The sequence below is a fragment of the Papaver somniferum genome, chromosome 1 (genome assembly GCF_003573695.1).
Source record: "Papaver somniferum cultivar HN1 chromosome 1, ASM357369v1, whole genome shotgun sequence".
NCBI classification, from domain to species: Eukaryota; Viridiplantae; Streptophyta; class Magnoliopsida; order Ranunculales; family Papaveraceae; genus Papaver; species Papaver somniferum.
In genome coordinates, this window is record NC_039358.1 from 220,988,608 (window position 1) to 221,011,520 (window position 22,913).

Consider the following 22,913-nt stretch of genomic DNA (forward strand, 5'->3'; position numbering starts at 1 on the left):
TCTGGTGGCAGACGTCCTTTTGGAAGGTTAGTGCAAGCTCATCAACACAGAGAATCTGGGAGGTGTGATAGTTAACTCGCGATGGCTCAAGATTTTCAATCCCTAAAACGTTGTACTACCCTCTTCCAGCACTCTCCCTTTAGTATTTTATTCAGCAATTTCTCCTTCCGCTTGATATTTGTATTTCCCTAAGATGAATGCACCGTTTGTATTCTTCTTTAGGATTTCGTTTTTATTCAAAAGGCATACATTTCTTTCCGAATGAGTTTTCCAAATCTCGGAAAAATATACCAAATAAATCCAAATCATTGAGAAGCCATTAACCATCCAATCACAACCAGAAACACCAACCCATTCTAGGGGAAGGCTTGGGTCTTTCAAAAAATGAGAAGGTTTATTCAAAGACAGAAGCTGCGGGATGCTAATTGAAGAAACCCTAACTTCGCCGCGAATACAAGGAAGGTAAAAAAAATATATATATATAAGTCTGCAAAACATCAGGACAACTAAGCGACGAATAGAAACAATGAAGAAGAAAAAGCTAGTCATAGAAAGCCAATGTGTGAATTGCCAATGCCTCGGTCAGAGCTTTTTCAAACACTTTCCCCAACAATCTTTCGGGCAGCAAAGGTTCCATCCGGAAGCCACATCAACAATAACAACATTCCACCCGGAAGTCGTCTCAGCAGCAACATCATCCGTCTTTTTACCGACATCCGCCTTGGCAACCAACCAAGCATATGCCACCACGACTTCTCCAATTCCACCGACTATAGTTTCGCCGTCCTCTCCAAAAGTTGTTTCAGTTTCATTAACCGCAACATCATTATCTTCCTCGGGAATCTTCTCAGCGACCTTTCGAGGAGAATTTCCCGATTCATCAGAATCAAGGGTTATGACACCGTCCTGGACAGGAGAGTTACGTTTATTTTCCCCTAAAAGTTTCACAAGCTCGGTCTTCCGCTGTTTCAACTGAGAAGCGAACTGTCCCGCCCTAACAGTGGGCTGTGAAAAGGTTTTGTTGCACCAAATTCTCCCAACGCACTGGGATGCTTCGCCGCCTTCCCGTTCTCCCTCCAAAGGTATGTCCCTAATGATTTCGCCAGCTTCACGAAACAGAGACTCAATTCTATTCAACGCCTCCTCATGAGAAGAAAACTGGTTTTCGTCGATTCCAAAGTTCCTCCCCGAAAAATTGGAGACATGTATGTCATTGGAAGATCTCATTATGCGCTACAAAACTAGAGAAAGGATAGAGGATAGACACGATTTCAGAACGACCTGTGCAAATGAAGGATTCAAGATCATCTCTTATAACCAGCAGAGTGATGAGGTCCCGAAAAGGAAAGCCTCCTACTAGCCGCGGATTGAGGCATGATATCAGATTCTAATGAAACCGTTTTCTACTAGCGAACATAAGGGAATGCCAGGCCACGTGAGCACCGAGACTTGGAGAAAACAAGACCGACAAGGTGACATGAGGAGAAGGAATAACGCCCCCTTTCTACGGGCATAACACTTGCGAGGTTTTGAATAAGGAAAGAACTTCGTATGTGAGTCATGTAAGGAAAAGAGACAACCATGCCTGCAAAGACAAGCCACTACTGGGCCAAGCCGTCCGCGCATGCTTTGCCTCACCAAACCGTGTCATGCCTTGCACCTCCATCCGCGCATGCTTTGCCTCACCAAACCGTGTCATGCCTTGCATCGCCATCCGCGCAGACTTTGCCTCACCAAACCGTGTCATGCCTTGCACCGCCATTCACACAGGCTTTGCCTCACCAAACCGTGTCATTCCTTGCACCATCGTGCCGCGTCACGACTTGTCGCGCCAACACCAACAATTCTCCAAGCCAGCGTCATGATGTTCCCTAACCCATCCAAGGTGATGCATAGCCAGACTAAGCCGACGATCTTCATCTCACCACTTCAGGGTCTACACCACGAATAGAATCTACGCAAGTCTGCCAAACACGAGGATCATGGACTCTCCCTACCTCTCGAAAAAGGTTAGTCGGACCTTCCTGACCATCTTTCCACGACTTGTCGTTTCGATTTTTGTCCTTGTCCGTCACCACCTTATGCTTATCTCGCAACAATGCTCCTGTTCCGAGCTAAGTAGGGACTTAATGTTGATGGTGGTTTTTAGCTTAGGGTTAAAATCGTAAAACTGTACAACTGACATAACGTCACTATGACCATTAGCACATTTATTGACCCCACCATGCCAAGCCAACCGCACCTTTCCTTGGCCCACCATGCCAAGCCAACCCCACCTTGCCTTGGCCCCACCATGCCAAGCCACCCGCACCTTGCCTTGGCCCCACCATGCCAAGACGTCCGTGCCAAACCCTTGGCCCCACTATGCCAAGCCGTCCGCGCCATTTGCCTTGGCCCCACCATGCCGGCCTTCACTATGCGGCTATTAAAACGAAGGCGTGCGACGATCAACCGCTATCCTTCAATCCTAGATGCAAATCCTAGCCGTCCAAGGTCGCCAAACAGCGCATGGTAACCTTTGGCCCAAAACCCTAGTTTTGGCCACGCCAAACCGCGCCAAGGCATGCCATGCCACATGTGCCAATGGCATGCCAACCACCTTGCCGCGCCATACCATATCGGCCTTCCCTATGCGGCTACCAAAACGAAGGCGTGCAACGATCAACGATCACCCTTCAATTCTAGATGCAAATCCTAGCCTTCCAAGGTCGCCAAACAACGCATGGTAACCTTTGGCCCAAAACCCTAGTTTTGGCCACGCCAAAGCATGCCATGCCACATGTGCCAACGGCATGCCAACCACCTTGCCGCGCCATACCATGCCGGCCTTCCCTATGCGGCTACCAAAACGAAGGCGTGCGACGATCAACGACCACCCTTCAATCCTAGATGCAGATCCTAGCCGTCCAAGGTCGCCAAACAACATAGTAACCTTTGGCCCAAAACCCTAGTTTTGGCCACGCCAAACCACGCCAAGGCATGCCATGCCACATGTGCCAATGACATGCCAACCACCTTGTCGCGCCATACCATGCCGGCCTTCCCTATGCGGCTACAAAAACGAAGGTGTGCGACGATTAACAGACACCCTTCAATCCTAGATGCAAATCCTAGCCGTCCAAGGTCATCAAACAACGCATGGTAACCTTTGGCCCAAAACTCTAGTTTTGGCCACGCCATACCGCGCCAAGGTATGCCATGGCACTTGTGCCAATGGCATGCCAACCACCTCACTGCGCCATACCATGCCGGCCTTCCCTATGCGGCTACCAAAAAGGAAGGCCTGCAACAATCAACGACCACTCTTTCATCTAAGGTGCAGATCTTAGCCGTCCAAGGTTACCAGCTAATGCATGGCAACCTTTGGCCCTAGTTTGGTCGCGCCTAAACAAATCCAAAACCCTAACTTTTGGCCGCGCCTAAACTAGGCCATGTTAAAGCCATACTGATCATGCTTTCACGTCACTGGCTACCAAATGAAGGGTTGCAATAATCAACGACTACCTTTCCTATTAAGATGCAAAATCTCGACCGTCGAAGGTCACCACCGAGCCGGCAAGTCTCCCAAGATCAACTTGCCAGACAACAACAACGTGCTAAATGTTTTCCATGAAAACACTCGATACATCAACGCATGTCACAAACTAGGAGATGCTCATTGGGTATTGGTTTGGCGGTTACAGCGTGCGGCGTACACTACGCCCGTTATAAGAAAGTGTCATAAGGATGAGGCGGTTAGTAAATACAGGGAGTTATGGTGAAACGCTTTCTTTTATGGAACATCAATTCCAGGCGTTACCGGTTACTACCTCCTCCCATTTACTCACCCGTTTTATATTTTTTAATGATACCAGAGTACGTTTCACTTCGACTTGTATAAATAGGAATTACCTATTTCCACCGAACAACAAGTTCAGGTCAGGAGCATACAACACTCAGAAAACATTTGCTAGCTTTCCATCTGTTAGATTCCCACTTTCTGATACAAGTCGTGAAACAACTACTCTTCCAGAATCAACTATTCTGGTCTCAACACTCTCTTCGCTTCCCTCCCCAAAACCAACCCTTCTCCTTCACTTTGTGACCGAAGCAAGTCTGGAACGACCATTTCTTGGTTTAGGCCGGATTTGTACAAATTGATCTCTCGAATCTAAAGTACTCCCTTGCAGTACATTGTTTAGGGTTTAAACTCGTTTCTCACCCACACACCCGAAATTACCAAAATCAGCTGAAAATGTTTTCACCCTCAAACACAAGCATAAACAAACTGGGTGCAGTCAAAGTTTCAACCACCGTTAGTAAGTCAAATCAATCGAAAACTAATAACATTGTACCTATCTAGTTTCCCACCCACGGTACTCGTAGAGCTTCTTGATCCCAAAGAAGTCTTTTAACGAGTGGTCGTAAGAGATTTCACCTAATTAGGATAATTTCCTCTATGAATAGACGGCTCCACCAGAAACAACAAGAAATGAGGATTGCCTGGTAGTTTTCTAGAAATGCAAACTTAGGTATTTATAGAACAAGTGTTAGAGCACTGCTCGGTCGAACTCGCAAGTGTTGCTATCTCAAGCTTGTTGGTCAATTTTAGTTGCTTTGAAACTAATAATTTGTGTGAAACAGCTATTGTCGTCTTCCAAGAATGTTTCAATGATTGAAATGAGGGTTTAGAACATGTAACCATGATTGGATATAAACATAGTGTGTATTCATATTTGTGTAAATTCCAAATCCGGGAACCATGGTATGCGTACCCGTACGCGTACTGGTTCGTTGTAGGAAGTCCGGAAACTAAGTATGCATACCCGTACGCGTACTGGTGGAAGTTCAAGTTCCGTGAATTTCTGCTGGAGTTTGGAAGTGTAAAATGGTATGTGTACCCGTACGCGTACTGGCTTAACCAAACTCAGTCCGGCTACTTAGGTATGTGTATCCGTTTGCATACTTAAGTAGGTTATGTTCTAAAATCGATTTGTTCATGAACTAATACATTTATATAATAAGGAATGCAATCTTTTGCAAACCGCGGCTATAATGTTCATGAAATGATTTGAGTGAATCAAAATCGATTTTGCTTCAATTGTGTCATGTATACTTCTATGAGAATATAAACAATTGAGCAACTCTCTAACTAGTTTCATTTGAGTCATTTGAACTAGTTATGATAAAGATGAATAAGGTTGATATGAAAGTGTTCATATGGCTAACTATTGGTTAACTATTGTTGAACCAACTAAGTGTACACGTTTAGGTACGGTTACCTTTATCTAGATGATGGTACATTTTATTTGTATGTAACAAGCTAAGTTCGATCTAAAGGTTGAAAGGTATTAGCTTGAATCTAATCAGGTTTTCATCTAACGGTGAATATTGAATGCTTTGTTACCAAGGTAACATTGATTGCAAACTCTGATTTGAAGACTATATAAAGGAGAACTCTAGCAACTGGGAAACTTAATCCCCACACCTCAAGTGTGATACTAGTTGCGACTAAAGTCGATTCTCCTTTAACCTTAGGTTTTTCACGAAACCTTGTATGTTAACGACTTGAAGACTTCATTGGGATTGTGAAGCCAGACCCAACTATTTTCTCTGTAGTTGCGTTTTCTAATCTTGTTGTTTTCTATCGTGATTGAGTACTATTTTCTTTAAGATTTGCTCGAGATTTATTCTCTGATAGGCAAGATTGAAAAGTAGTCACAAACATCTTCGTCTCATTGTTTGTGATTCCACAATTTCTTGTTTCGTTAATCGATTAAGATTATTGTGAGGTGATTGATAATACTAGGCTATTCTTTGGGAATATAAGTCTGGTTTATCAATTGGTTCCTGTTCACCTTGATTTATCAAAAGACGGAACAAAACTCATAGGTTTATCTGTGGGAGACTGATTTATCTATTCAATAGACTTTTTTATGTGAGACATATTGGTTTATCAAGTCTTCGAATATGGGTCGTAGCAACTCTTAGTTATGGGTGGGATCAGCTAAGGGAACCAAGTGCGCAGAATCTGACGTGGTTCTAGAGGCGTAAGGAACGCGACTGTACCTTGATCACTGTGAGATTGGTTAGGTCTCAACTACATACCATGGGTTCGTAGAAAAATACATTTAATGAGCTGCCCTCATCAATGAGGACCTTTGTAATGTTCTATCCATGTATTGTAAGAGTGATCACAAGTGGATCGTTGTGCATCTCGACCTCCTGGTTGACGTCTCTTGTTGAGAATGTTAATGGCGTAGCCATCCATTCTTCCCAAATGCTAGTAGGTGGTCCACTTATCTTGAACACCTCATGGGCTTCTAGCTTTCTTCTGTTTCGAGCTAACTCGAGGATGTCTTCGAGTATCTCCTCCTTGCCTCCGCTGGAGAAGGTGATCATGTTGATGTATTTGTTGTCCTGAGGTAGTTCTACCCTTTTCTTGGGGGCTACCTCAGTGTCAGCTGGTTGTATCTCCACATACTCCATGAATTTGCCTTCGTCTATGAATATCTGAATCGTGTTCCTTAGGTGATTGCATGTATCAGTTGTATGCCCATAGTACTGGTGGCACTCACAGTACTCCTTAGCCTCCTTTATTTTATTCGATTGCTTCCCCCTAGTGTTAGGGTACGGAAAGCCCGACTTTGCTCCTTCCTTGCTTAGAATGTGGGAGAATGTGGTGTTTAATTTTGTGTAGATCTTATCTACAAATTCTTCTCTTGCTTTTCCCCTGCATTTGCCATCTCCGTATTTTGATCTTTTGTCTCGAGAGATGGTTCTGCCCCAGGCTTCATTTTTCCTCTTAGGTATCTCCGGAATTGGTTCCAGAGAGGTGGTTCATTGCGGAACTGTTGTTGTCTTTGCTTGCGCCCTGGGGTTGTCCTTTTGAATTTCTTCAAGTCTGATGTAACGATCTTGGACAACCCTAAGCTCTCCTTCGGAGTCAAGGGCTCGCTTGTGGAGCTCCACGAAGATAGTTGAGGTTCTATCAAGTCCGTACTTATTGCAATTAATACTAATTTCTGGATTGACTTTCCCGATTGCTGGGCATGTCTTTTGTCACCTGTCTGTATACTGCATCAATGTTTCACGGGGTCCGATAGCTAAATCAAATAGCCTATCTAGCACTGCCTTTGTTGACTTGTTATACATGTATGTCTCCAAGAACATCGTAGACAATTGTTCAAAAGAGTCAATTGAGTTTGTTGGTAAATTGTCATACCATGCCAATGCTGATCCTGTCAAGCTTGCAGGAAAGTACCTACAAAGTACTACCTCACCTTTTCCCCAATGGGAAAGGACACGAGTGTAGTATCCTAAGTGGGCTGCCGGATCAGAGGTACCATTGTATGCCTGAAATGTAAGTATTGGGCATTTCTCAGGGATATGCTCCCTTAAAATGCGAAAAGACAACGAAGATGTTGTTGCTTCCTGGAGCACCTCTTATAGCCTTGCTCCTGCGTGACCGGTTTTCAATCCTTGTATCTCCTTCCGCATTTTCTCCATTTGCCCCATGACCATGCTCACATTGTGAGCATCTCTAGAAAATGCATCATCATAATAAGACTGACAGGGCTTGTAAGTTGGATCCATTTCATTTGGATCATGCTGCGTTCTCCTGGCTCCCCCTGGTGGGTTAGCCTTTGGTGGGTTAAGATCCACCCTTCGTCTTCCTGAGATAGCTCCGTTCTCACGCCTCTTTAACAGAGGGTGAGTTTTGGAACCTTCGATCTGTACATCCAGCATAATTTTAGGTTCTGGTTCTCCTTGGCCATCACGTGCATTGCGTCCTCATGCTCCTTGTTACGGAGTAGCAAGGCTGCTACTTGTGCTTCCATTTGATCTTCATTGTGGATTCCACCACCCTGAGGAGTGCTGACGGCCGGATCCTCAGAGTCATCCACTCCTTCTTCTATGACTGGAGTGTCGGGATCTAGCTGGATTGGAGTTAGGTTTCCCAACCCCCTCCCCGTAGGAGCTAAGGTTCTGGGTAACCCTGCGTTGGCTGCAGGTGGCTTTGTTAGATTAGGATGCTCCGGTAACGGCATGCCGTAAAGTGGTTGAGCTCCCGATGTTTGTCTCATCCCTTCAGCAGGAATAGGTGGCTTGTTAGCAACTGTTCTTCTTGCTATTTCACTTTGCCCGTCCTCTGCGTCTGTTCTTTGATTCGCTTTTGAGATCTTCCTCTCGTAACTGCTGGTCGTGAGCTTATTGGTACATCACTTGGTTTCTACATGCCTGTCGTCACTGAAAAAACGACAAAATATGCTACTTGGGTATCTTTGTTAAAAAGTAGCAATTAATGTTCTTACACAGAAGATGGCTAAGCAGTATTTTCAGAAAAAAGACTGAAATGACGTCTCGAAAGACATGTATTAGATTTCTTATGACACCCTTGGAAAAAACAACCTTAAATGTTGAAAAACAATTGAAAAAGGTGTCAGATCTTTTCGAAAGATGGGGTATTAAATGCTTGAAAATATTTTTGCTTCTTTAAATTTTCGCTGAGATTTCTCAGTGCTCGGAGGTACTCAGATCTGAGGGATACTCTGTCGGAAAAGGTTGTTTTTAGTACAAAACAAAAGTTTAACGTTTTGTGAGTGCGTTTTCCAGAGATTTTTGTAGATCTGTAAGATTGCGAGTCTTTAGAGGCTATGAACTCTAAGAACTTATGAAAACAATGAATGAAAGAATCACTAGAAAGTGAGATTCAGATATCTTCGTTAAATAAGATGTGTAAGTTAAAATAAATGACGAAACATAAAAACTCAAGCTGGTGAGCAAATCTTTCTAGCGCCAAACTGTGACTACTAATTTTCCCATAGTCTAATAAGTTATTATGATACACAAGTGATTACGTGGTTCGACTTTCGTCTACGTCCATAGGGTAATGAGTGATTGTTTATATTGAGTCGTGTTGGTTACAAATATCTTAAATGCTTCCCAAAGTAATAGAGAGAACTCAAGTTGTAGTAAATACTTAAGTTCTATACATTAAAGAGGTATAAGCTTAAGACTAGATATTCTCTCCTAAATCTTGAATGCCCTTAATTTGTTGGTGAAGCTTGGTATTTATAGCCCCTTCTGCTCCAGGTATATCTTTGCTGTCTTTGAATCCATCGTTCCCTGATATACCTTCCGTACAAATGGTATCTTCGTTCACCGCGTGCTCTCTCCAGTCGGACTCTGCCACCTCAGCTGACCCACGTTCCTTTGGGAACTTCCTATCCTCAGTACAGATTGTACCTTGGTTCACCGCTAGCCTTTGCTAGTCAGATTCCGCCACATCATCTCTCTCCACGTGCTTTGGTTATGCGTGTAGATAAGAGATTTGTTCGTTTAATTCTGATTAGATATGTCATCTACCTCTGTCCCTTAGCCAACTGCCTCTCTCTGGACTAGGCTTTACTGTCTCCATCTTGGCCGTGGAGGTATCCCTTCTTTGGATGAGATAAAGTAGATCTGCGAAGGTATCCTTTACTACTGAGGTTTCTCTGTATAGCGAGGGCTACACAGTTATCCTGTACGCGACCACTAAGATCGTGACACGTGCTCCGCAAAATATTGGTATTCATAAATTTGTAATTGGGATGCCGTAGTTATCAACATGCAGCTAGCTCTCTCTTTGCTCGTCTATTTTTCATCGTCTTGATGAAATGTAGTTTTTAATAAAATTTGCCTTTTTGCTCTCAAAAAAAAGTTTTACCTTAAAACTTTCCTTTTTCACGCTTTTTTATTACTAATTCTCTTTTTTTACCTATTATATCTCCTTTTTACTTATTATATCTCATTTTTTACCCTAAATTATCTTTTTTACCTATACAAATACTCCAACGAAAAAAATTGGGGAAAAAAATGGATACCTTGTATCCGTTTGGCACTATTTACACGAAAATTCAGGGATAAAAGTACATCATAATGAGCTTACCTTTTGGCCCATATCCCTTCCCCATATTTAAGAGATAGGGAAAGGATAACCCCTCCAATAATGCTTTGCCTTATGATGCAAAATGTTAGTAAAAATAAATAATACTTTCCATACACAAATACTTAGTTTCCGAGAACTAAGTATTGTCTTACTAGTACTATTTTTTATTTTTATTTATGTAAATAAGGTATCTCATTAAAACAATTAAGACTCAAAAGGAAACTACGTTACAATAATAGAAGTATAACCATCTAATATCGATCCATGTGAAGATCTCTTAATATTAGATTTATCTATTGATAGATGATGCTGAATATACGAAGGAGGGATAGTTTCCCAGGAAAGAGTCAAATTTAATTCCTTACAAATTTAGCTAAAGCATCTGCTATCATATTTCCTAATTTTGGAACAAAATGAAAACCCAAAAAATTATTGCATAAGTTTGCTATTCTATATGCCTCATCTACCAGCACTATAGATCCGTAGTTTTCCACAAAGATGGCTTAATTCTTGGATGCCATCTAGTCAGTTTCATGTCTTGTCAGCACTACAAGAAAACAATTTCCAAACGTTTACGTTTACGTTTGAGTTTTTTTTTTTTTTTTTTTTCTTTTGGTAATCCAATTTTTCATTAATGGAAATCATGATTACATGGATCTCAAGTACATCAAATTGAAAAAGTAACAAGAAACAACACGTTTGTAGCGGTATATGATTGAGAATTCCGACAAGGAAAAGAGATGGAATTCCAAATACCGACCTAATACAAGAATACAAGAACCAAATACTAACCTTATACGTTTGAATTTTCTGATTCAATTATCTTTGTACTTGTATTACTAGTTATTTGATCAAACATTTAATGCTCCTGTTTCTAAATACAGGAAATCTAAACTGACGACCAAAAAACCACATGAAAACCGCTTGTCTCATAGTTTTTCATGGTGGGGCCCTAAATGGCCCTGCTAATCTCCTGCATGGCTATGGGATTCGTCCTCATGTGAGAGGACTGTTTTTTCTTAGTTTTTGTTAGTGGTTCATAGAGAACCACTGTTCTAAACAATACTAGTAGTCTGTTGTATTTGATCTGTACCCCCAATCTATGGATACCTGTATTTACTGTTGGATTTTTATCTTAGTACTCGTTAGAATGAATTTGGAAAAATTCTTATGACAAGGTGCCTCCAGCTTCTTTGATTAAGATTGGTCCCCCGTTAACAGCCATTGCCCTAACAACATTGTTGAGGAATGTGTATTTCAAGACGTAATATTTCTGTTAATGCAGTGATGTTGAAATTTTCATTTATTTTTTTAATTTTAGTGATGCTAATTCATTTTACTGCTCCTTGACCATTACCATGACTAATCCCTATCTGAAATATTCAGTGTCTCATTTAGCAGTGCATTTTCATCAAGCAAAAAAGACTAACGGGAAGAATTTGTATGGCCTTTGCCCTTTGGAGTTGGACACTAGACAAGACATCCCCCTTGCATTTTTACTTGACAATTTTTTTCGACCTACCAAATTTAAGTTTCAAAAAAGTACTGGTGCATAACGGTTCAGTTTCCAAAACAAGTAATGAGTACACATTGAAAATTGGAGTTATCTACTGTAGACTATGTAAAGACTTGATTTAGACTTGTACTGTTACTTTTTATCTTTCTCTCTGGTACTTATTTTTTTTATCTTCTTTCTCTGTAATCTGTATAGAGAGATTTGTTTGTTCATCTTCATCAAGTCTAACAAGCAGAGGTGATCAAGTAAGTTTACTGTTTCCCTTTACGTTTGTTATTTCTTCCTTCTTCTTTAAAGGTTTTACTGATGAGATATTGGTAATTCTCAGGATCTCAGGAATCGAAGTATATATTCATTCATCAGCACTAGTACATTTGGGCAAAGATTAGATTTTCATAAATCTAGTTCTTAGATCTTAAATTCCGCATATTTGTTCTCTTCACTCTTTTTGAATGCAAGAATAAACAAGTAAGTAGATACAATCTCTATGATCTATTTATACGTACTTGTAGTTGATTATATGCTTATTTTGGATCAAACTAGGTGTTGGGTGTTTTGGGTTTAAAGGGTTTTCACTAATTAAGTAGGTGTTGTCCATGGATCAGTCATTTTTGTATTTGCCTTTTGGTGAAAAGTTGAGTTTTAGAAATCTGTAGGTACTTGACTACCATGGATGCCCACCGGATAAAACAAGAAAAAGAATTACTAATGCAGCCCCCTCCAGGGTTCGCACATCGCCAAGGAAATGCTCTAGGAAAGGAAGCTGCATATGTCAACCTGGAAGATGAAAAGACTGACAGCTGCAACAAGAATCAGAATGCAGAGGAAATAGCAGCAGCAGCAGATGATGATGACCTCAGTGAAGAAGGACCTGAATCAAGAAACATTGAAGTTCCGGATCCAGATTTTTATGACTTTGACAGGGACAGGACTGAAGAATGTTTAGCTGCTGATCAGATATGGGCTATTTGTGACGATTTAGATGCCATGCCTAGACTCTATGCACTAATCAGAAAAATCTATTCACCTTTCGAGGCGCGGATCATTTGGTTAGACTTTGTTCCTGATAACCAAGATGAGAAAGCTTGGGATACTAGTGGCTTGCCTGTTGCTTGCGGGAAGTTTGAGCATGGTGATAATGGTATCCTTGATGGTATAGGTAAATTTTCCCATATGATTGTATGTGAAAAAAATGGCAGAAATACTTACAAGATCTATCCAAGAAAAGGTGAAATTTGGGCCCTCTACAAGAACTGGAACATCAAATGGAGCTCTGATCCGAATAATCACCGAGAGTATGAGTATGAATTTGTGGAGGTCCTGTCAGATTATGACAAAGATATGGGGGTTATGGTTGCCAAGTTAGTTAAGATAAAAGGTTTTGTGTGCATGTACAAGCCGGTTACCACAAAAAATGGCATGGCTATAGTCCAGATTCCGTCTGATGAGCTTCTAAGATTCTCGCACATGGTTCCGTCAATTAGAACAACTGGCAAAGAACGAGAAGATGTCCCTGAAGGTTATTTTGTACTTGATCCTGCTGCCCTGCCCAATTCTATCCTTGAAGAAGTACCTGATGTTATTGTTTCTGAGCGAGTTCCTACTTCATTGTCTTCGACTACAAACCCATCTCAATTTCCAGAGTCCGAATTGTATGTCTTTGACGTTGATAAATCTCATGATAAATTTCAAACTGGTCAGGTATGGGCGTTGTATGACAAGGTAGATAGCTTACCCAAGTGCTATGCTCGGATAAACAAGGTTGAATCGTACCCGAGGTTCAAAGTGCATATACAGTGGCTTGACAATGAAATGCCCACATGCTGTGGACTTTTTTCTAGTGGTGAGACAGCGGAGTTTGATGAAACTGCTCGTTTCTCTCATCTTGCGGAAGGAGCTGTGGCTAGGACGAGAAATAAGTACGAGATCTATCCAAGAGATGGTGAAGTGTGGGCAATATACAGAGAATTCAATTCAGGATTATCTTCTTCCGGTCTCCAAAAGTGCCAGTACGACGTAGCCAAAGTTGTAAAGATGAAGGATACTTCAATCAAGGTGCTTGTTTTGGAGAAGGTTTCTGGTTATTTAACAGTTTTTAAGGATCGGAAAAACGCAGGGAGTGAATGCATACTGGAGATACCACGCAGGGATTTGCTTAGATTCTCTCACCAAATGCCTGCATTCCTATTGACTGATGAAAAAGAAGGAACGCTGCGTGGATGTTGGAAATTGGATCCGAATGCGATGCCTGTTTCATTATTCTATTTGGATAGCTGCAAAGAGACTGCATTTTCAGACCAGGATGCTACTAAGGAGATGGCTCCAAATGGTATGCGCACCAACCCTGACATTGTTGCTGAGAAAAGTCCCCATGAAATTAGAAAAAGGTCTCAATTACGCAAGTCAAAGAAGAGAAAGAACTATGAGCAGAAAAACACCATGGATGGAGGAAGAAATATGGCAGGAGGTAACTCGTCTACAAAGTTTGCAGATGTTTATCATAAGAAGCGAGCTGAAGGAGCTTCTAATTGTAAGAGTAAGGATACCACTGTATTAAACAGTGTGAAAAGTTGTGATGGTTCTGCTTTTGGCAGTAAAGACGCTGCTGCTCACGCTAAGAAGAGGAGTCCAGGAGGTGTGGATGTCACACCTACCAGTGTGAATGAGCAAATCCTCTCTTCATCTACTTATGTGAAGATGTCTGAAATACCAGCCACAGTATTCTGCAACTTTGATGATGAGCGATCCTCTGAGAAGTTCAAAACTGGTCAGGTATGGTCTTTGTACTGCAAATTGGATGATTTGCCGAAGATTTATGCTCGGATAGAGAGTGTAGAATTTTTTCCAGTTTTTAAACTGACTATTAAGTGGCTTGAATCGCGCCATCCACCAAGAGGCGTTGTTCCATGGGTTGACAAGGGAATGCCAGTATGCTGTGGAACATTTAATGTCGCAAATGGGGAAGGTGTTGTCTTTAAGGATGCCATTTCATTTTGTCATCAGTTATGTGTAGTACCATTTGATAATAACGTGTACACAATCTATCCGAGGGCAGGGGAAGTGTGGGCTTTACACGGTAAAATTTGCTCTGACATGATTTGCTCCAACCTGAAGATATGTGAGTACCACTTGGTCGAAATATTAGACTTGACGATTGATCGTTGGATAATCGTTTCGGTTTTGCGAAGTGTTACTGGTTTTAAGACGGTATTCAAGGTTAAAGAAAGAGAGGCACTTGATTCTATTACGGCTATACCATGGATTGAATTATATAGATTCTCTCATCAAGTTTCTTCTTTCTATTTGGAAGGAGCAAGATATGGTGAGTTGCGTGGCTGTTGGGAGCTCGATCCCAGAACAATGCCAGTTCATTTACATTTTTCCAACTAAAGATGTGCAGGTTTGGGTAACTTTTATCTAGTTCGACAATCTAGGCCTGGAAGTATGTGTTTTGTGGAGCTTTTAGAGTTGTTTTTTGGTATTATAGGTGTCAGTTATTTTGTGCAGTCATGCAGTTGAACTCTTATGTTGTGTAAACACTTCTATAAAGTGGTTTTTTGGTATATATGCAAGCTCCTGTCATCTACTTACATAAGAAAAGGCAAAAGGCTCATTCATCATTTGTAGGCTGAAAGTGAGAACTTTCGAACTGAAGCTGCAAGTTGCTTAATGCTAGTGGACCAAATGTTTTGCCAGATATTCGACGAAATTGGGTCGCAAAGTGAAGTCATCTGTTCCCACTTCCCAGTCCTTAGTCACCATTACAATTTGGTTCGCAAAGCTGCTGAAAAGTTATAGTAGGTCTAAACAGATGAAAAGTTTTGGGGTTATGGACCAACAAGCATATACAGCATTGATTCCGTCCTGAGCATTCGACGTGGGTGCTACTAACACCCATCTCAGTGTTAAATAATTGTTCGAATGAAACTTTAAAAACTATAATTATATAGTGATGTGATGCCTGTTACTGATAATACAGAGTCCATGTTTCAAGGAAGCCCATAGGGTAGTTGTCATGATCTCAGTGGAGGAGGGATTAATTAATTATTTTTGTTAAATAATTTTCTTTTATTTGTCAAATCATATTGTGAAAGTTAGAAATGTTTCAGAACTTTAAAAATTTGTAGAAATGGAGTCACTACTTTTGACTAATTTGAGAGGTGGTGGGTATGTTACTATGTTTATAAGAAAATAGATAGTGGTTTTTGTTAGTTATAATTCAATGAAGTCAAGATAGAACATTCCAAGAGTTTACTCTTCTTTTGTTTTGCCAGTAAAAAAAGATAATCACTAATTTTGGTCTATAATACTAAGTTTCAAAATAAAACTTAAACTAGAGCTATGATTCTGAATTATATAGTGTTCATTCTCATCATATTTTCTGCTGAATTCACATGCCTTCTCGACTAGGGTTTAAGATTATACGTATGAATTAGAGAATTACAACGTACATAAATTTAAAGAGCTTTCTGCTGGCATTTTTGAAATATTTCACTAGACGTTTTACAAATTTAAGGAGCGGTATAATTCTTAATCATGTTCTTACAAATATTTCAGTACACGCTTAATCATGCTGTTTTCTAAATTTTTTACATTTATTTCACTAGACGTTTTACAAATACATTGATTTAAGGAGATGTCCGCTGACATTTTTGAAATATTTTGCTAGACGTTTTACGGATTCTTAACCACGCTGGTTCCTCAACTATAATTTCCTGCAAGATGTATATATTATATGTGGCTTACATTTTTTCCAATGGACTTGCGTAATACAAGTACACTGTCTAGGTAAGACCTCTTTAGAGGTTCGAAGTTTTCAATCTAATGACATGCTCGCCTCATTTCCCCTTCCAAGCTTCCAAATGATACTCTCTCATTAGAAAAATTGTCGAAGAATTTGTAAAAGAATCAAAATATTATTTTTATATCATCTAAAAATTCTTTTCTCAGCTTTTACCATTTTAAATTACAATATTTGTGATATGATGATATCTTTATATATCATATTTCATTGCACAAACAACTGTCACCCCCAAAACCCCATTTTACCAAATTTCCTCCTCCAATATATCATGACCATTCCAAGATCATCCAAAGAAAACTCATCATCATCAACTACTAGTTCTGAATTTGTCAAGGTTTCATCTCCAATACCTGTATCTTCACACAAGAAATTCGACGACCGGCACCGCCGTTCTCTAAGAAGATCATCCAGGTTTGAAAAACAATCGATTAGATTAAGACGTGGGAAGAGTTCAATCATCCTCAATCTCCTAAGTAAAAGAACACAAAGTGAAGATGGTCAGGATGAAAACGATGATGTCGACGATGATATCAACCCGCGCCGTAAAAGAATACGGAAACAGCTGATTTCTGGTGACAATGACCAGGTTATGTTAATGTGTAACTCATCGGATACTTCATCTCCATCTTATAGTTTCTTTACTAATCAGTCATCATTTGATTTGTTTTACGATACTACTGATATCGACTCGATATCAGCGGATTCTACTAGTTTTTTCTTGTCTGTTGACGGGTCGAAAATAAACCCTATTGAAGATGCATGCTTGGTCCTCCATGAATCGTCAGAAAATCTTGTTTTGCAAGGGAAAGAAGGTGCGACGTCAACAGACAAGGATGAAATTGTTGTTTGGTTAGTGAACTCACCTAAAAGCAGCACAAATGACTTGGTGCAAGTTGGTTCTTCTTCAGATGACATATTGAGCCATGTTCTGAATTCTAACGAGACTTTATCGAAGACCGCTAATGATATACAGGAAGTCGACACCGATGGACCTCTCTTCTGGCCTTCTGAGCGCAAGCTGGATTGGTCTTCCAGCGATAAATGGGATCTTATTGTTATTTCGCCGCGCAAGAACGGTGATATTGTCATATCATCTCCACGCAAAAACGGTGAGATTGTCATTTCACCACATAAGAATGGTGAGATTGTCATATCGCCTCGCGCAAATGGTAAAATAGTCATCACTCCTAGGAAAAATGGTGATTTAGTTATTACCCCGCGAAGAAATGGAGGTAAGCCTCAAGGTACCAGTGGTTTAGCTCGGTCGAATTCATCGGTAAGATTTAGCTTCAACAAAAGAAAAACTGAGGTAAAAGTTGACGAGCCAAAGAAAAAGATTTTAAGCAGATCAAAATCGGAAGTAAGTGCAGCTCAATTGGAGGGAAAAACAAAAGCTGAGAACAAAATGAAGAGCAAGTTACTTGAGATAATTAATGAGAACAATCCGTTTTTTGGTGGCTTATTAGAAGAAAGTGATTGTATAGTGCCGAGTAACGATTTTTCGATCGAGAAGTTGGTTGGTCTGGATGAATTTGACGGACATGAAGGTGTTGAAGGAAACAACGGCAACAAAGGGGACTATTTCTTTCTTGATGTTACGACCAATGGGTTATCGAGAAGTAAATCGAATATCTTGAAATACAGTCGGAGCTCGTCGCAGAAGGTACGGTCTGAACGAAAGAGATCCCGTGGTACATAATGTTGAACCAAAAAAAACAAAAAAAGTTGCCTACGAAGTGTTTTTATACAGTGTGTTTTCATGGTGTGTTTGGATTTGATAAGTGTGTCTTTATCATTTTATGGCAAATTTATGAGTGAGTTTTATGTTTGGAGATTGAAGTTGTATACCAAAAGATTGGGGAATTATGAACCTAAGTGGATGTAAGCACATGGCTGAACCACATTAAAATTCTGCAGTCTTTTTCTTTTCTTTTTTGCACAAAATTCATGGGATGGTGGCTCGAAAATGTCACTACATGACGAGGAGTAACAACACAAATACAAATCTGAGCAAAAATGAGCTTAAGAACACCTGGACAAAAATCATAATCTTCTGAGTAAAAGAGCTAGTAATACTAATGGTGCAGATTATGACAAGCTTACTGTAAGACTATTTCTGATGAGCCAGTATTACTAATGCCTGTTGTGTTGTACTGACAACTACAAGATCAGCATAGAGACGTAGGATTATCAACTTGTGAATTTTTGTGGCTAGAAACATACAACTTCCACTAGTTTTGAGTCATTTAAACTTGAACTGGGAAACAATACTAAGCTACCCAAAATTGAAAATCCTATTTGGAAGTTGGTAGTTGTCAATACAGGGTTTGCTTGTTAGGCTGAGTCATTTTTGTTTAAGAAGATCCTATTTACAACATCAATAGGTAAAGCATACGCTGGATCTATCGGTTTTATGTCAGGATACTCAAGAAGCGAAAGACCTGCATCACCAAGGTACAAGAAAAGATTAGAAACAAATTCGACAATGTTGTAAAGTATAATAAAGAAAACGAATCGGTTTTGCCATGCTTTACAGTAGATGCTAGTAACGCAGTCTGCTAGAAATAGTTTGTGGGCTAGGAATGGACTGTTTCAGCAAACTAAAACAAAATATATCCCCTGTATTTACGCAAACAGTGAGTCAAGCCGTCAAGGGAGATGTTATTCTTTAAATTTTATTTTCTGATCTTTCAGCTAGTGGGTAATCATAAAAGGGCTAATAACAGCAAAGGGAGAGGTCAGTCAAATCTACCTGCAACACCAAAATATGTATGGAAGACATCAACAGCATCATCTGGTCTATCAGATATTCCTCCATTCTCTTTATCCTAAAATTTTGAACATACATTGAACACTACTTAGAACATTGCCAAGTGAGAATATCATACAGAAATCGAGATAACTTGAAGCCTGACGAGAAGCTGAGGTAGGCACCTGACAATCTAGAATGAATTTAGCAAGCTTGTCTTTGTCTATCCAATGCACTCTGTCAATGATAAGTAGGCTAGAAAGAACCCACCAAGAGTAGCAAACCTGAGTAATGGATGAAGATCATTCATGAGACATAAAAGACATGAAAACTAAACATAGAAAAATAAAGTATTTAAAAGACTTACATCGGGAAGCTTCTCAGGTCTTCCATTTAGACCTCCAGATTTGACTTGCCTTTCGCATAGCCACCATCCAAGAAGGTCCTTGTCAATGTGGTGTAAGGAACCCGCTATAGCGAGCGCACCCACGCAGCAAAAAACTGTAAACACAAACACAAAAAACTGTAAACACAAATGTAAGGTAAGAAATTATTTTACGAATGCAAGCTGTAGGAACCTAGGATGTCTGATGAAAGATTATTCTCCTATACGCACCCATAAACTACTGCCAAGAAATTTTTTTCAAACTGAAACACAAATATAAGGTAAAATACTTACTCTGCCCTGCATGAGACTCCCCACCAGGTGTGCACCCAAAACCACCATCCAAATTCTTACAGCTCACAATGTATTCAACAGCTTTTTCCATATTGATTTTGTCCAAACGATGCCATAGTGAGAGACATGAAATTGCGATATAAGAAAACCTACATACAAGGAAAAATGATCGTCAGAAACCAAATGTTTCCTTTTTATTTTATTTTATTGACTAACTAGGACTCAAAAAATCAAAGAGGAATTAGGAAGGAGGAATGCACCGAGTATCAATTTCACCCCACATATCTCCTGCAAATGATCCGTCTTCATTCTGAAGTCCGGAGATGTCTGACCTTGAATTTAAGGGAAACAAGAAATGAATGGATCTGAAATCTCTTTGAAGAAACATTCAAAGCAGTTAATATACTATAAAAGGATACAGCTTGATATTTTATCAACGTCCAGAACGTCGAGCTTGTCAAGGAGAGCCAAAACTTGCACAACGCTAAGCGTGTAGAGCATGTGGGGATCATGCCCAATATTACCAGCAAAGCCACCTGGACAAGAGAAATGGAGAATAAAGCTTACTTTTTGGCATATTGTATCTTATTGGATCTTCCAATTGAGGGCAACTAAGGCACAGTAGATTAGGCTCATATCTAAACAGTTAAATTCAGGATAATCTTAAATTCAGGTCCATGCTTGGCATTTGGGACTAATACAGCCAATTCTAGGGTACCCTTGATTTTAGCAAGAATAGATTGCTAAAAGCAATGAACAGATTAGCTCACTAACCAGATTCGTGCTGGCACTGCATAACCCATGAAACAATCTCATTTTTATTCACAGCTCCAAGCTTTCCCAGGAGATCAAGAGTGGTCAAACCCCAATATGCACCGCTCATTTCAGGTGCTCCATCACCACAGCTTCGAAAGTATCCTTTTTCTAAAACACAATTAAAAGCAAAATATCAAAGCTGATTACGACAACAAATTCCAAAGCAGCAAACCCATAATCATTCAGAATCTCAAACCTTCTCGATTGATATAATATATTGCACATGTTTCTCCGCTGCCAGTTCCCCCATATCTATCAAATCATATAAATACTAGCCATCAGATAATAATTTCACAAGATTCTTGCTACAATAAACAACTGTTCAGCTATCCTTTATGTAACATGGAAATTTTCCAGGAAAAAGCTGAGGAAATCAAGTGAGACTCTGTCCTAGACCTCAGTTACTGGTTGTACCTTACTTGAAAGCTTAAGATGTGTTTTATTGCAAACTCATCAGCCAAACCACTACTACTATGTAACTGATTGAAATATTGCATAATCACTTACAATAATCACAAATTCATAGTAGGTGCATAAGTGGCAAATCCTATGATTTGTCATACCCATAGGAATAGGCCTTAACACCATTGTTTGTAAATAAAATCTCTCCCTGTCTTTGACGCATTTCGTCAAACACTAAAGCATTATCGAAATCCTTGACAAATTTACCATTGAGGTACTAACAAAATATTTTTGGGAAACTTAGGAAGAACATTCTGAAAACAAACTACATTAGATACAATATAAAACTGATAAATCAAAAAACCCTAAATTACTTACCAATCGAAAGATAGTTCCAACAACGAACTGCTTATGAAGTTAAATCTCGATGTGAAGTTAATAAGTAATAAACCTAGAATTAAAGTAACTGAATTGAGGAGTTTTAATTTGATTGATGGGTTTATATACAAATCGAATTGGGGAAGAATGATATGATTTGAGAGGAGAATATGATTTGGGTTTTGATTTGAGGAAGAATAATGCGATTTTGAAATCGAGTTTTAGCTAATGAAATTGAGTAATTGTTCTCGGATCAGCTTCAGAATCTTAGTGTTGTTCTTCGTGTAAGCGATACAAATTTGGGGTGACAAATTTTGAGTTGAAAACAACTATGGTTCGATATGAACAGTTGGGAGGCAGCAGCTCGATGTTGGAACTGGGGTCCGAGTTCTTTTTTTTTTGTTTTATTTTAGGAGAGAAAAAACATCAATGCCCCTCGATTCGTTGATATTGACCAAGGCAGGGAAAAAAAACATAGGGGCATCTTAGTCAGCTTGCTTTGGTCATGGAAAAGGCCCAAAAAAAATATTTTAGCCCACCCTTTTTTCTTGTTATGGAAGGGCGACCCGGAAAGAATTAGGGGCTAGGGGTGAGCAACAGACGGACGGATGCGGATTAGGGGTCACCCGCAACCAAACCGTCAAAGTTGCGGATTTGGAAAATTGAACCGTGACCGGACCAATCACCCGCGAATTTGTCCTCTGCGGATCAGCAGATTTTGCGGGCCGGTTGCGGATTAACCGCGGATTTAATCACAAAAATCATCAAAAAAAAACTAAGTATAGAAAGTTAGAAACTATAATTTCAAATAAAGAGTACAGACGATTCTTAACACAAAAGAGTACTAATTCAGTAATTCAAAAGCAACAATAGACAGAAGATAGTTAGCAGTTAACACAAAAGAGTACTAATTCAAATGCAACAAGTCTGGTGCCAAGCCATCTGAATCTCTGATGCCAAAAACTGAAAAAAGAGTCCTTGGATTTAAGTACTAGTTTATTCAATCCATGATAGATATGTCTGGAATTTCCTGCAAGAATTTTGCCGCATCTGTAAAATGAGGAGGAGTTATAGATAATCAGTAAACACTAAACAGTTGTAAGTTATAGCTACATTGAAATTACAAATATTGAGAATCCTAGTTGCAGAGGTTTGCTGGATACCAGCACCAAACGGAGGACAGAACTTGGTTATAGAGTGTGATTTATATATTTAGACGTAGAAACAAAGGGGTCGATACATTATACAGATTACGCACAGAAATACCAAATCTTCATCCGTCTATGTTACAAACAAGGATACACCAATGTAATGCATGGAAACACACAGAAATTCACAGTTTGCAATCTTAAATACTGAAAACTCACATATGAAAGTATAACATAACCACATCTGCTTAACCCTAACTGCTGCATCCACATAACAATAAGTTCAGTATCTCAACAACTGTAACCATGCTCTCATCAGGATCGTCAACAGGAATAGAAGGTCCCTTAGTACTTGAAACCATCTACAAACAAATTTAACACATTAGCTAAATGAACACAACAAGGAAAACACATTCTAAGAGATTAAGTACATTGATCTATATATATATAAAAGCTACTAGAAACTTAGTTAATTATTAGTTCGCTAGACATAAATTTAGCACAATAACAA

General features: G+C 39.8%; 1 protein-coding gene and 1 pseudogene across 1 annotated transcript; one reads left to right on the forward strand and one right to left on the reverse strand.

The window, feature by feature from the left end:
- Positions 1-16,498: 16,498 nt before the first annotated feature.
- Positions 16,499-17,929, forward strand: LOC113360687. Its single transcript, XM_026604168.1, has one exon. The coding sequence runs from the start codon at positions 16,499-16,501 to the stop codon at positions 17,927-17,929; it is 1,431 nt and encodes a 476-aa protein (XP_026459953.1).
- A 308-nt stretch (positions 17,930-18,237) lies between these two features.
- On the reverse strand, positions 18,238-21,625 carry LOC113316495 (annotated as a pseudogene).
- Between the last annotated feature and the right edge of the window lie 1,288 nt (positions 21,626-22,913).